The 11,306-nt window shown below is 54.6% G+C and overlaps 1 protein-coding gene across 1 annotated transcript in view; it reads left to right on the forward strand.

The window, feature by feature from the left end:
• The window catches only part of LOC105531769 (fatty-acid amide hydrolase 1), a 19,898-nt gene extending 14,016 nt beyond the window's left edge, over positions 1 to 5,882 (forward strand). The window contains exons 8-15 of the mRNA XM_011969774.1: positions 490 to 615; positions 1,131 to 1,228; positions 2,432 to 2,531; positions 2,847 to 2,887; positions 3,642 to 3,681; positions 4,173 to 4,281; positions 5,156 to 5,253; positions 5,481 to 5,882. Coding sequence (XP_011825164.1) covers positions 490 to 615; positions 1,131 to 1,228; positions 2,432 to 2,531; positions 2,847 to 2,887; positions 3,642 to 3,681; positions 4,173 to 4,281; positions 5,156 to 5,253; positions 5,481 to 5,609 — 741 coding nt within the window. The 3' untranslated portion in view covers positions 5,610 to 5,882. The remainder of the gene's footprint in view (positions 1 to 489; positions 616 to 1,130; positions 1,229 to 2,431; positions 2,532 to 2,846; positions 2,888 to 3,641; positions 3,682 to 4,172; positions 4,282 to 5,155; positions 5,254 to 5,480) is intronic.
• The last annotated feature ends 5,424 nt before the right edge of the window (positions 5,883 to 11,306 follow it).

The following is an 11,306-nucleotide window of genomic DNA, read 5'->3' on the forward strand; positions in this document are numbered from 1 at the left end:
GGGTGAACTCCCCCTCCTCAGGCAGAGGGAGATATTCTAACCGAACCCACGGCGATAGGCAGCTGCAAAGTCCTTCCTCGGAGAAGAGGAGGAGATGAGGTCCCTGTCTGGAAGTATGGAACAGTTTATCATGAGAGCCAGGACAGGTGGTGGAGAGCCTCAGCACAGAAGACAGCATGCCTGCATTCCAGACCTGTCTTGTCACTCTGCATTGGGTAGCTTTGGGCAAGTCCCAGTCCCACCTAATCTCCCTATTGAGAACTCAAGCCTCAGTTTCCTCATATGACCAGTAGGAATCCTTATCCTTGCTCTGCCCACCTGAGTCACTGTGAAGGTGTTTTATGAAAGGGTCAGATGCAGAAGGGGCTGGCCTCGCTGACTGCAGCCTTGCAGCTGTGTCTGGGGCTGAGTAGTTTCTCTGATCTCTAGGGCTCCTGCCTAGGGCTGTCTTCTCCTGACCTGCCCCTATCCCCTGTATTTTCCCTCCAGATCTACACCAGCTCTCAGCCCCTGCGTGTGGGGTACTATGAGACTGACAACTATACCATGCCCACCCCGGCCATGAAGCGGGCCGTGCTGGAGACCAAACAGAGCCTTGAGGCTGCGGGGCACACGGTATGACTGCAGGGTCCTAGAAGTACTGGCATCTCCTCTCCTCCCGGGAAGCCTTTCTGGTACCCAGGACTACTCCATCCCTGGCATCCTGGCACTCTGATGGTGTTGTCATCAGGGTGAACTGAGGCCCTGTGGGACAAGTATATAGAGGGCTGATCAAGAGTATTGGAGGAGTGATTAAGGGAGAACTTCAGCCCTGTGCTGTGTGATGTGTGAGCACTGCATGCAGGGAGGCTCTTCAGCTGTAGGCAGTGGTGCACAGCTGTCCAGAGGCTCCCAGGGCCATGGGTTTTGGTCTGGTCATTTATACAACTTTATGTGTGGCTCCAGACTTCTCTCATGCTGTGCATTCCACAGTGAGTTTTCTTGGGTCAGTAAGGCTGCCTTTGTGGCTCTAGTGAGAGCTATCATGTGGGCAGAGTTGGTCCAATCCATCCTCAGGGCCACCCAGACAGCATGGGGATCATGGAGCCAGTGGTTAGGTCAGGAGGCCTTACACCCCTCAATCCCTGCAGCTGGTTCCCTTCTTGCCAAGCAACATACCCCATGCTCTGGAGACCCTGTCAACAGGTGGGCTCTTCAGTGACGGTGGCCACACCTTCCTACAGAACTTGTGAGTGATAGTGGGCTTTGGGGTCTTGGTGGGATCAGAAAAGTAGGCAGACCCAGGGGGAGCAGCAGGGTGTGGTGATACCTGGATGGGCCTTAGCTGAATCCAACAAAGGCCTGATCACTCTGGGCCGGGACCTCGCTGTCCCTCCAGCTGGGCACATTGACCCTGGAGATCCCTTGCCAGGGTGCCAGCCCGAGGGGAGGAGGCTGGGTTGAATATCTGTGGCCTATCCTTGATCTGAGCTTGTTATGAGGTAGGAGGTGGGCAGGAGGTTGCCTCTCTGTTTGGGAAAGATTTGGGGCAAGGGCAAGATCCAGGCAGGAGGGTAGGGGCTTGGACTTGGGTGACTCCAGGCTCTGTCTGACTTGAGCCAAGTCTTCCTTTTGAGCAGGACCTCAGCTTTCTCTCCTGTAAAGTGGGTGAGTTGGACCAGGCTCTTTTTAAGGGACTTTGCAGAGCTCATTTTTAGGGAAGTTGGTTCCTCTGGGCTGTTTTTAGTCCTTAAAGGTTGTCAGGGGCAGAGGACAGGCCTGTGAAGGCCCCTCCTGGTGATATACCTCTGCTGGATGGACTGGAACCCTTCAGAACACAGTCCTCCTTCCTCCACTTCACCAATGGAGAACTTAGCCCTGCAGCCTGAAGCTTGGCCCTGCAGCTTCACTCAGTCAAGGGCCCAGCCTGTCAAGTTCCTTTCCTTCCCCTAGCAGCCAAGTGTGGTCCAGGCATCAGTGGAAGGGGTCAATCCTCACTCTGGCCCTGGGAATGAGTCCCCAGGATCAGCTGCCTGAGACCTTTCCCTGAGATCTTGAGCCAGAGATAGCCTCAGAGCCATGCTTCATGGGCAGCCCACCCTGGATTGCGCCACCTGTGCCTCCAGGCTGGCCTCCATGTCAAAGGGGAGGTACCCTCAGGGAGGCCTCATCAGGGAGACGTTGCCCTCAGTTCTTAGAGCTCTGAGCTGGGTTTGCTGGAGAGGGATACCCTGAGTCCTGCCTTGGGGAGCTCCCGTGGGTGTGGGTTGGAGCCCAGGCATCCCAAAGGATCAGTAGAAACAAACGGCATGTTTGGAAGGAGGGAGCCGAATCTGGTGAGGAGGAGGTGGACAGTATCCCTGCATAGAGAACGGGATTGCTGTGGGCCGGGTGAGCAAGCCGGGAAGGATGCAGGGATGGGAGTGCCTGGACCCAGCCTTTTGTTTCCCAGCAAAGGTGATTTCGTGGACTCTTGCCTGGGGGACCTGGTCTCAATTCTGAAGCTTCCCCAGTGGCTTAAAGGACTGCTGGCCTTCCTGGTGAAGCCTCTGGTGAGGGCACAAGGAGTAGAGGGGCTAGGATGACTGGGAGGAACCTAGGGCCTCCTATCACGTGATCCCCCATGGCATTCCTCAGCCTCTCTTGATTTGGTCAGGCATGGCCTCCTCTTCCCTCCAGTCCCCACCCAGATGGCTCTCCTCCCCTGTCCCCTGCGATCTTCAGCCAACCTGCATGCTGAAAGGGGGGCTGACCTGGGCCCTGGGGGGAGGCATGGAGGGACAGGTCCCCAGTGGCTTGACCTGAAGAAGATTGACACCTGCCGTGGCCCAGAGCGGAGTCACCGACCCTGCATCTGTCCTGTGCAGCTCCCAAGGCTGTCAGCTTTCCTCAGCAACATGAAGTCTCGGTGAGGGTTCTTCTGTGCCCAGCTGCTGCCCCTGCCTGTCCTGACCCGAGTCTGGGTCTGGGTAGTTTCTGACAGGAAAGGACTTGAGGGAAGTAGCCTCTGAGGCTGGAAGTGGCCCAGGCAGGGGGGCAACCTTTGTGGCCTTCAGGTGGGACTTTGAAGTTGTCTTGGCAAGATCCAGTTCTGGCCGGAGAACAAAGGCCTGAGGGGGACAAGAGGATGGGGGAGTTGGAGGAGAGGAGGTTGACCTGGCTGGGGTGTGAGTGGAAAGGACCAGGAAGTGGGGGTTGGCCTGGGCTGGTGGTGGGGCACCTGGGAGAGATGCTGCTGTTAGAGATCTGAGCTGACCTGAGCTCTGCCAGGTCCTACTTGCCTCTTAGTGGCTTGGGCTGGAAAAGCAGGGTGTAAACTGCCCCATTTCAGGCCCTGACATCCCGTGGACTCACTCCTTCCCTCACCACCAGGCTTCAGGACTGGCGGCATCTATGGCCTCTCCTGTGTCCTGAGGGTAGCGAGGAATGAGGCCTGAGCTAGTCCTGGCTCTGCTGTGGAGTCACCAAGTGACAGCCTGTGCCCCTCTGGGGCCTGATTTTCTCATCCAGACAGTAGGGGTTTGAACTTCCCTCTCAGCTCCCATGGGGTTGTGAAGGGTCCACGGAGGGGTGAGATCTGGAGGGTTGGCAGTAGGGGTCTGATGTTGCTGATCTCCATGGCTGTGACCATGATGGCTGGTGACCACACTCCTTCTGCCCAGGTCGGCTGGAAAACTCTGGGAACTGCAGCATGAGATTGAGGTGAGACCAGAGCCTCTGGACTGGAGCAGGGTGCTGGGGGGAGGGTGGAGTTGGACAGGGCACCCACTAACAGGGTCTTGCGGCCACTGCCCCCACGGGGCTCCCAGACTGGCCTGTCGTCCCCCTTCCACTCCCTGGACCACCACTTGGGCCCAGCTCTAGGACCCTTACTTGCCCAGATGCCCATCCTTTGCGGCTGGGTCAGCCCAGGGCCCCTGTCCTGGCCGCCTTTTTGCCCCTCTGGAGCTGCCTGTGTGTGGCTCCGCCCCAGCAGGAAGAGGCATGTCCACAATTCATCCTGGAGGCGGAACGAGCGATGCCCTCTGAGAAGCAGCACCGCCTGCCCGGAGCACCTGTGTCCCACTGTGGCTCCTTTCAGATTCAGGGGGAGGTGCTGGGGCCAGAGCCACCCTAGCCACAGTCCCTGAGTTAGAGAGCCTGGGGGGGGCCAGTTCTGCGTGCTTTCACCCGGTGCGCTGTGTCCCCCACAGGTGTACCGCAAAACTGTGATTGCCCAGTGGAGGGCGCTGGACCTGGATGTGCTGCTGACCCCTATGCTGGGCCCTGCTCTGGACTTGAATGCCCCAGGCAAGGCCACAGGTGAGGCCCGACACCCTCCCTGTCCCTTCTATGAATCTGGCCATGTGCCCTGCAGGGCTGCCAGGAAATGGAAGAAGAGGAGCCCTCGGGGAGGACCCTGCCCTTGCGGGGGCCCACAGTCTGGCTGGCTGGAGACATGGGAGTCATGTGGGATGCCCTGGCAGGGTTTGATTTTTCTATCATCAGCACTATTCAAGTTGGGGACCTTGAATTACGGAATGTAGTTTGGGGAGGTGGTGGTTTGAAGTCCAGGTGGGATTTAGATAAATCAAAAAAATAGGGGCCAGGCGCGGTGGCTCACACCTATAATCCCAGCACTTTGGGAGGCTGAGGCTGGAGGATCACTTGAGCCCAGGAGCTCAAGAGCAGTCCAGGCAACATAGTGAGGCCTCTGTTGCTACAAAAAATAGAAAGATAAGCCGGTTGTGGTTGCATGTTCCTGTAGTCCTGGCTCCTCAGGGGGCTGAGGCGGGAGGATTGCTTGAGCCCAGGAGGTCGAGGCTGCAGTGATTTGTGATCACACTACTGCGCTCCAGCCTGGGTGACAGAGTGAGACTCTGTCTCAAAAAAGGAAGAGGAAAAGAAAACAGAAACAACATTCCCAGTGGGGAAAGTACATGGGCAAAGGCATGGGGCAAGCATCAGTGGGATATCCAGCCTGGCCCTGAAATCTAAATTCCTGGGCTTTGTCACTCAGACCTCAGTCCTGGGAGAGAGCCTCTCTGGCTGTAGACACAGGGTGCCATTTCATACGAGGTTTGACTCAGGCCCAGAGCTGGCACTGAGATTCCTGGGGCCTGCTGCAGCTGCTTGTGTTGTGTTCCAGGGGCCGTCAGCTACACTATGCTCTACAACTGCCTGGACTTCCCTGCAGGGGTGGTGCCTGTCACCACGGTGACTGCTGAGGACGAGGCCCAGATGGAACATTACAGGGGCTACTTTGGGGATATCTGGGACAAGGTGCTGCAGAAGGTGAGGACAGGCCTGCCCCTCAGCTGAACTCACTCCCCACCCTGACTCTGGCCGCTGTGGAGGAAACAGTACCAGTACTGCGGGTTTGCCAGCCTTTCTTAAACAAGACCTGAAGAACTGTGGCCTGGCCCTGCTTTGCGGCCTCTCTCTAGCTGGCGTGCTTCCTGGGCCTGGGAGTGGGGAGTCCTGCCTCGCTAACCCTATCCTGATGCCTGTGTCCCCTATAGGGCATGAAGAAGAGTGTGGGGCTGCCCGTGGCCGTGCAGTGCGTGGCTCTGCCCTGGCAGGAGGAGTTGTGTCTGCGGTTCATGCGGGAGGTGGAGCGACTGATGACCCCTGAAAAGCAGTCATCCTGATGACTCTGGCTCTGGAGGACTTGAGACTCACACTCTTTGCAGCCCAGCCTAGTCAGGGCACAGCTGCCCTGCTGCCACAGCAAGGAAATGTCCTGCATGGGGCAGAGGCTTCTGTGTCCTCTCCCCCAACCCCCTGCAAGAAGCGCCGACTCCCTGAGTCTGGACCTCCGTCCCTGCTCTGGTTTCCTCTCTTCGTCCTGATCCCTCCACCCCCATGTGGCAGCCCGTGGGTATGACATGGGCCAGGGCCCAACTAACAGTCAAGAAACAGCTCCTCGTCTGTGTGTTTTCTGGGTGTCATCGTGAAGGTGGGGGTTGGAGCCTGTTGAAAGTAGGGATGGCTTGACCATGCAGGCCCAGGCTCCAGCCATGCCAGTCTCCTGCTCCACAACCTCCCCTGGTGCTCATCGCCCACAGGAGGGGTGCAAGCTTGTATCCCCCAGCACTTCAGCCCTGCCCCTCCTCTCTCACCTATACTAAACCCTGCTCTGCTGGACACTGCCCTTGGTCTCCTTCCTTCCTCTGCTCCTTTCCCTGCCTAGAAAGCTCTTTCTGTTCCTCTACTTTCCATGCTTTGAGACCTGGCTCAGATTCTTCTCTCTCCAGGAGGCCTTTCCTCCTGTCTCTGGGCCCTGGAGTATATGGGCTGTTTCTTCCCAGTCTGCCTTGTGTGGTGGGTATTGGGGGGTGTGTCTGCCTGCCTTACCACACTGGCTTTCCTTGACGGCAGGGACCCCATTGCTACATCTCTGTTTTCTGTGGCTAGCACAGGGCAGCAGGGGAAGCACTGAGTTGGGTTGCAGAGAGTCCAACGTGTTGGCCCTGAGCTGGTGCTGTTTGCAAGAGGAGCCCATGGGCCTGGGGAAGCCGGCATGAGACAAGGTGACCTGGTAGAGTGTGCTCTCAGGGCTGGCCAAGGCCTGGATTGCCCTGGGAAGGCTTCCTGAAGGAGGTGGATGTGTGTTGAGTCTAGAAGTTTTCCAGAGGCTGAGCTAGGGGTTGAGGACATCTCAGAGAGAAAAGACAGTATGCCCAAAGATCAGGGTGGGTTTGGTAAATGGCGGGCATGTTGAGTGGGCACAGGGGAAGCAGAGATGTAGGTGAGGACAGATCAAGGTGGACTTGGGCAGCCAGGTCAGGAACTTGAATTCTGTCTCGAGGGCAGTGGGACTCTGGAAAGATCATAGCTCAGCCTGAGGACTAGACTCGTGGGGCAAAACCTATAGAAGGGTAAGAAAGCTGCTCCATGATCCCTAATTTGGGGAGAGGGGCCTAAGGCCTGAACCTTGGCCCAGGGGTAGAGATGGGGCCCTTTGGGAATTGACAGGATGGAGGTGAGCTGTCTCAGCTGGTCTGCCATCCACCTCTTACTGGACTGTGTCACCTGGCTGGTAGAAAGGTGGCATCTGTAGCCGACCCTAGGAGTTTATTTATTTTTTTAGACAGTTTCACTCTTGTTGCCCAGGCTGGAGTGCAATGGTGTGATCTCGGCTCACTGCAACCTCCGCCTCCTGGGTTCAAGCAATTTTCCACCTCCTGGTTTCAAGAGATTCTCCTGCCTCAGCCTTCTGAGTAGCTGGGATTACAGGCATGCACCACCATGCCCGGCTAATTTTTTATTTTTAGTAGAGACAGGGTTTCTCCGTGTTGGCCAGGCTGGTCTCAAACTCCCGACCTCAGGTGATCCGCCTGCTTCGGCCTCCCAAAGTGCTGGGATTACAGGTGTGGACTACCACACCCGGCTGACCCTAGGAGTTTCTTAACCCCATTAGCCCAGTTGCTTTGCTCTTCCCTGGCCCCAGCCCTAATTCTCCTGCTGGCTGGAGATGTTTCAGAGCCTGAGCCCTCTAGGTAGGGCAGATCCACGGCTTCTACCTGTATTTCAAATTCTTTCTAGAAGAGTTGCCTTCGCAAGACTTCCTTCTCCACCCTGGTTTTCCTATTCCTCCAGAAGGCCTTTGCCCTCCAGGTTGCCATACCCATTGGCGCCTGCACTCTCTCCCAGTGCCATCCCTGCCTCTGTGGGGCCATTTTCAGGGCAGATGTGAGGACCCAACCTATATGGGGACACCTGGATTGGGACAACTAGGTAGATGCCGCGCTTTGCCCTGATTTCTTGTAACCACTGCCGTAATTTTGCTTCTTTCATAAAACTACTACCATCTGCCCCAGCTTCCTCTTCCTGCCCCATTTCTCTCTTTCAGTTACCAATATCCTCGTGCTTTCAGACATGAGGCTGCAGAGTGGAGGCGCCTTCACTGGTTCATTGATTCAGCCCTTGGAGCCTCAGCATGGCCATGTCCAGACCTCAGCTGACTTGAGTCAAACCTGGGCTTCTGGGGATGTGGACATTGACACAAACACATCTATTCCTCCTGTGATTAGGGCTTGGGGACAGGATAGACAAGGGGCCAAATGCTGCCAAGGGGAGGGGAAGTGGTCACTGAGGCTAGACATGGCCACTGTGTTTCATCTCCACGACCACGCTCTAGTCCGAGCCACCTCCCTCATCTGGATGCTTCAGTGACTTACCTTCTGGGCTCCCCTCTTTCAACCCTGGCTGCCCTCTAATCCATTCTCCACACAGTAGCTGGAATGATCTTTTAAAAGTATAAATCAGGCCAGGCGAAGTGGCTCACACCTGTAATCCCAGCACTTTGAGAGGCCGAGGCGGGTGGATCACTGAGGTCAGGAGCTCGAGACTAGCCTGGCCAACATGGCGAAACCCTGGCTCTACTAAAAATACAAAAAAAATTTGCCAGGCATGGTAGCGTGCACCTGTAGTCCCAGCTACTCAGGAGGCTGTGGCAGGAGAATTGCTTGAACCCAGGAGGCAGAGGTTGCAGTGAGCCGAGATCGCGCCACTGCACTCCAGCCTGGGTAACAGAGTGAGACTCAGTCTTGGTAAAAATAAATAAATAAAATAGGCCAGGCGTGGTGGCTAATGCCTATAATCCCAACACTTTGGGAGGCTGAGGTGGGCAGATCATTTGAGGTTAGGAGTTCGAGACCAGCCTACCCAACATGATGAAACCCTGTCTCTGCTAAAAATACAAAAATTAGCCAGGCGTGGTGGCACGTGCCTGTAATCCCAGCTATTTGGGAGGCTGAAGCAGGGGAATTGCGTGAACCCAGGAGACAGAGGTTGTAGTGAGGTGAAATCGCTCCGCTGAACTCCAGCCTGGGCAACAACAGAGTGAGACTCTGTCTCAAAAAAATTTTTTTTAAAATACGGCCTGGTGCTGTGGTGCACACCTGTAATCCCAGCATTTTGGGAGGCCGGAGCGGGTGGGTCACCTGAGGTCAGGAGTTCACGACCAGCCTGACTAACATGGTGAAACCCTGTCTCTACTAAAAAACAAACGAACAAAAAAAAAAAGAGCCAGGTGTGGTGGTGAATGCCTGTAATCCGAGCTACTTGGGATGCTGAGACAGGAGAATCACTTCTACCCGGGAGGCAGAGGCTGCAGTGAGCTGAGATCTCACCATTGCACTCCAGCCTGGGCAACAAGAGTGAAACTCCATCTAAAACAAATAAATAAATAAAAAAAACATAAAACTATTAATCAGAGTGCATCATTTCTCTCCTTAAGACCTTCCAGTGGTTTCCCGTTCCTCCTAGAATAAAAATTCAGTCTCTTCCTTGTGTCTTCCAAGGCTCTGTGTGATGTACCGTTTCCACCTACCTCTCCAGCCTCATCTTGTGTGTCTCTTCCTCTCCTCCACTGTGCAGCCACATGAGTACCTTTTGGTTTCCTTTTGTTTTTTGTTTATTTGTTTTGGGTTTTTTTTTTTTTTTTTGAGACAGAGTCTCGCTCTGTCGCCCAGGCTGGAGTGCAGTGGCACGATCTTGGCTGACTGCAACCTCTGCCTTCCAGGTTCAAGTGATTCTCCTGCCTCAGCATTGTGAGTAGCCGGGACTACAGGTACCCGCCACTATGCTCAGTTAATTTTTGTATTTTTAGTAGAGACGGGGTTTCACTATGTTGGCCAGGCTGGTCTCGAACTCCTGACCTCTTGATCTGTCCACCTTGGCCTCCCAAAGTGCTGGGATTACAGATGTGAGCCATCGGGACCAGCCTTGATTCCTTGATCATTTCAAGCTGGGCCCTGCTGCAGAGCTTTCATGTTAGGTGTTCCCTGTGCTTGGAACAAGCGGCTCCAATGTCACCTTCCCTACTCACCCATTTATAAAATATGGCCACCCTTGTTGCTTTCTTTTCTTTTTCTTCTTCTTTTTTTTTTTTTTTTTCCGAGATGGAGTCTTGCTTTGTTACCCAGGCTGGTGTGCAGTGGCGTGATCTTGGCTCACTGCAACCTCCGCTTCCTGGGTTCAAGCAATTCTCCTGCCCCAGCCTCCTAAGTAGCTGGGATTACAGGTGTCTGCCACCATACTTAGCTAATTTTTGTATTTTTAGTTGGGACAGGGTTTCATCATGTTGGCCTGGCTGGTCTTGAGCTCCTGACCTCCTGATCTGCCTGCCTCGGTCTCCCAAAGTGCTGGAATTACAGGCGTGAGCCACCGCACCCGACCCCTTGTTTCTTTCATTCCTGTTTTTTTTTTTTTTTTGAGACAGAGTCTTGCTCTGTTGCCCAGGCTGGAGTACAGTGGCACAGTTTCGGCTCACTGCAACCTCCGCCTCCTGGGTTCAAGCGATTCTTCTGCCTCAGCCTCCTGAGTAGCTGGGATTACAGGTGTGTGCCACTATGTCCAGCTAATTTTTTGTACTTTTAGTAGAGAAGAGGTTTCACCTTGTTGGTTAGGCTGGCCTCGAACTCCTGACCTGGTGATCTGCCTGCCTGGGCCTCACAGGCGGGAGCCACCGTGCCTGGCTCCTTGTTACTTTCTAACAGGTTACGCTTTGTTCTTTTTTTTTCTTTTAAGACGGAGTTTTGGTCTTGTTGCCCAGGCTGGAGTGCAATGGTGGGATCTTGGCTCACCGCAAACTCCGCCTTCTGGGTTCAAGCAATTCTCCTGCCTCAGCCTCCCGAGTAGCTGGGATTACAGGCATGCGCCACCATGCTGGGCTAATTTTGTGTTTTTAATAGAGATGGGGTTTCTCCATGTTGGTCAGACTGGTTTCGAACTCCTGACCTCAGGTGATCCACTCTCCTTGGCCTCCCAAAGTGCTGGGATTACAGGCATGAGCCACCATGCCTGGCCACCCTTTGTTCTTTATAGCATTATCACTATCTGAGCTCTTTTATGTTTTTTTGTCTCCTCCACTAAACCATAAGCTTCCTGAAAGCCGTGCTTTGTCTTGTTCAGCACTTGTTCTTGGCTTGGAGGATAGTGCTCCATAAGTTCTGGGATGATAAAGTGTGCCTGTGTGAGGGGCCAGGCACTGTGCTGGGTGCTGGCAGTGACAAATGAGGCAAAATGAGGCAGCCCTGGCCCCTGTCCTTGTGGAGCTCACATTCTGGAAGGATTTGTTGAGTGAAGAGAAGGGGGACAGAGAGTTGTGCTAATGAAGACCTCTAAATATGTAATGCCTGGAGTGATAGCATGACTTTTCATCAGGAAAAAAGGGGAAAGGGAATCCTAGACCACATTTACGGAGTAACTACTATGAGCCATCTACTTTCTGGGCACTTAATCCTCTGTTAACCCTGTGATAGGCATTTTTGCCTCCTTTTACAGAAAGGGTACCTATCTTGCCCAGGGTCCCACAGCTAGAAGTGGGGGGCTTGGAACAG

Source organism: Mandrillus leucophaeus, unplaced genomic scaffold (assembly GCF_000951045.1).
Source record: "Mandrillus leucophaeus isolate KB7577 unplaced genomic scaffold, Mleu.le_1.0 Scaffold902, whole genome shotgun sequence".
NCBI lineage: Eukaryota > Metazoa > Chordata > Mammalia > Primates > Cercopithecidae > Mandrillus > Mandrillus leucophaeus.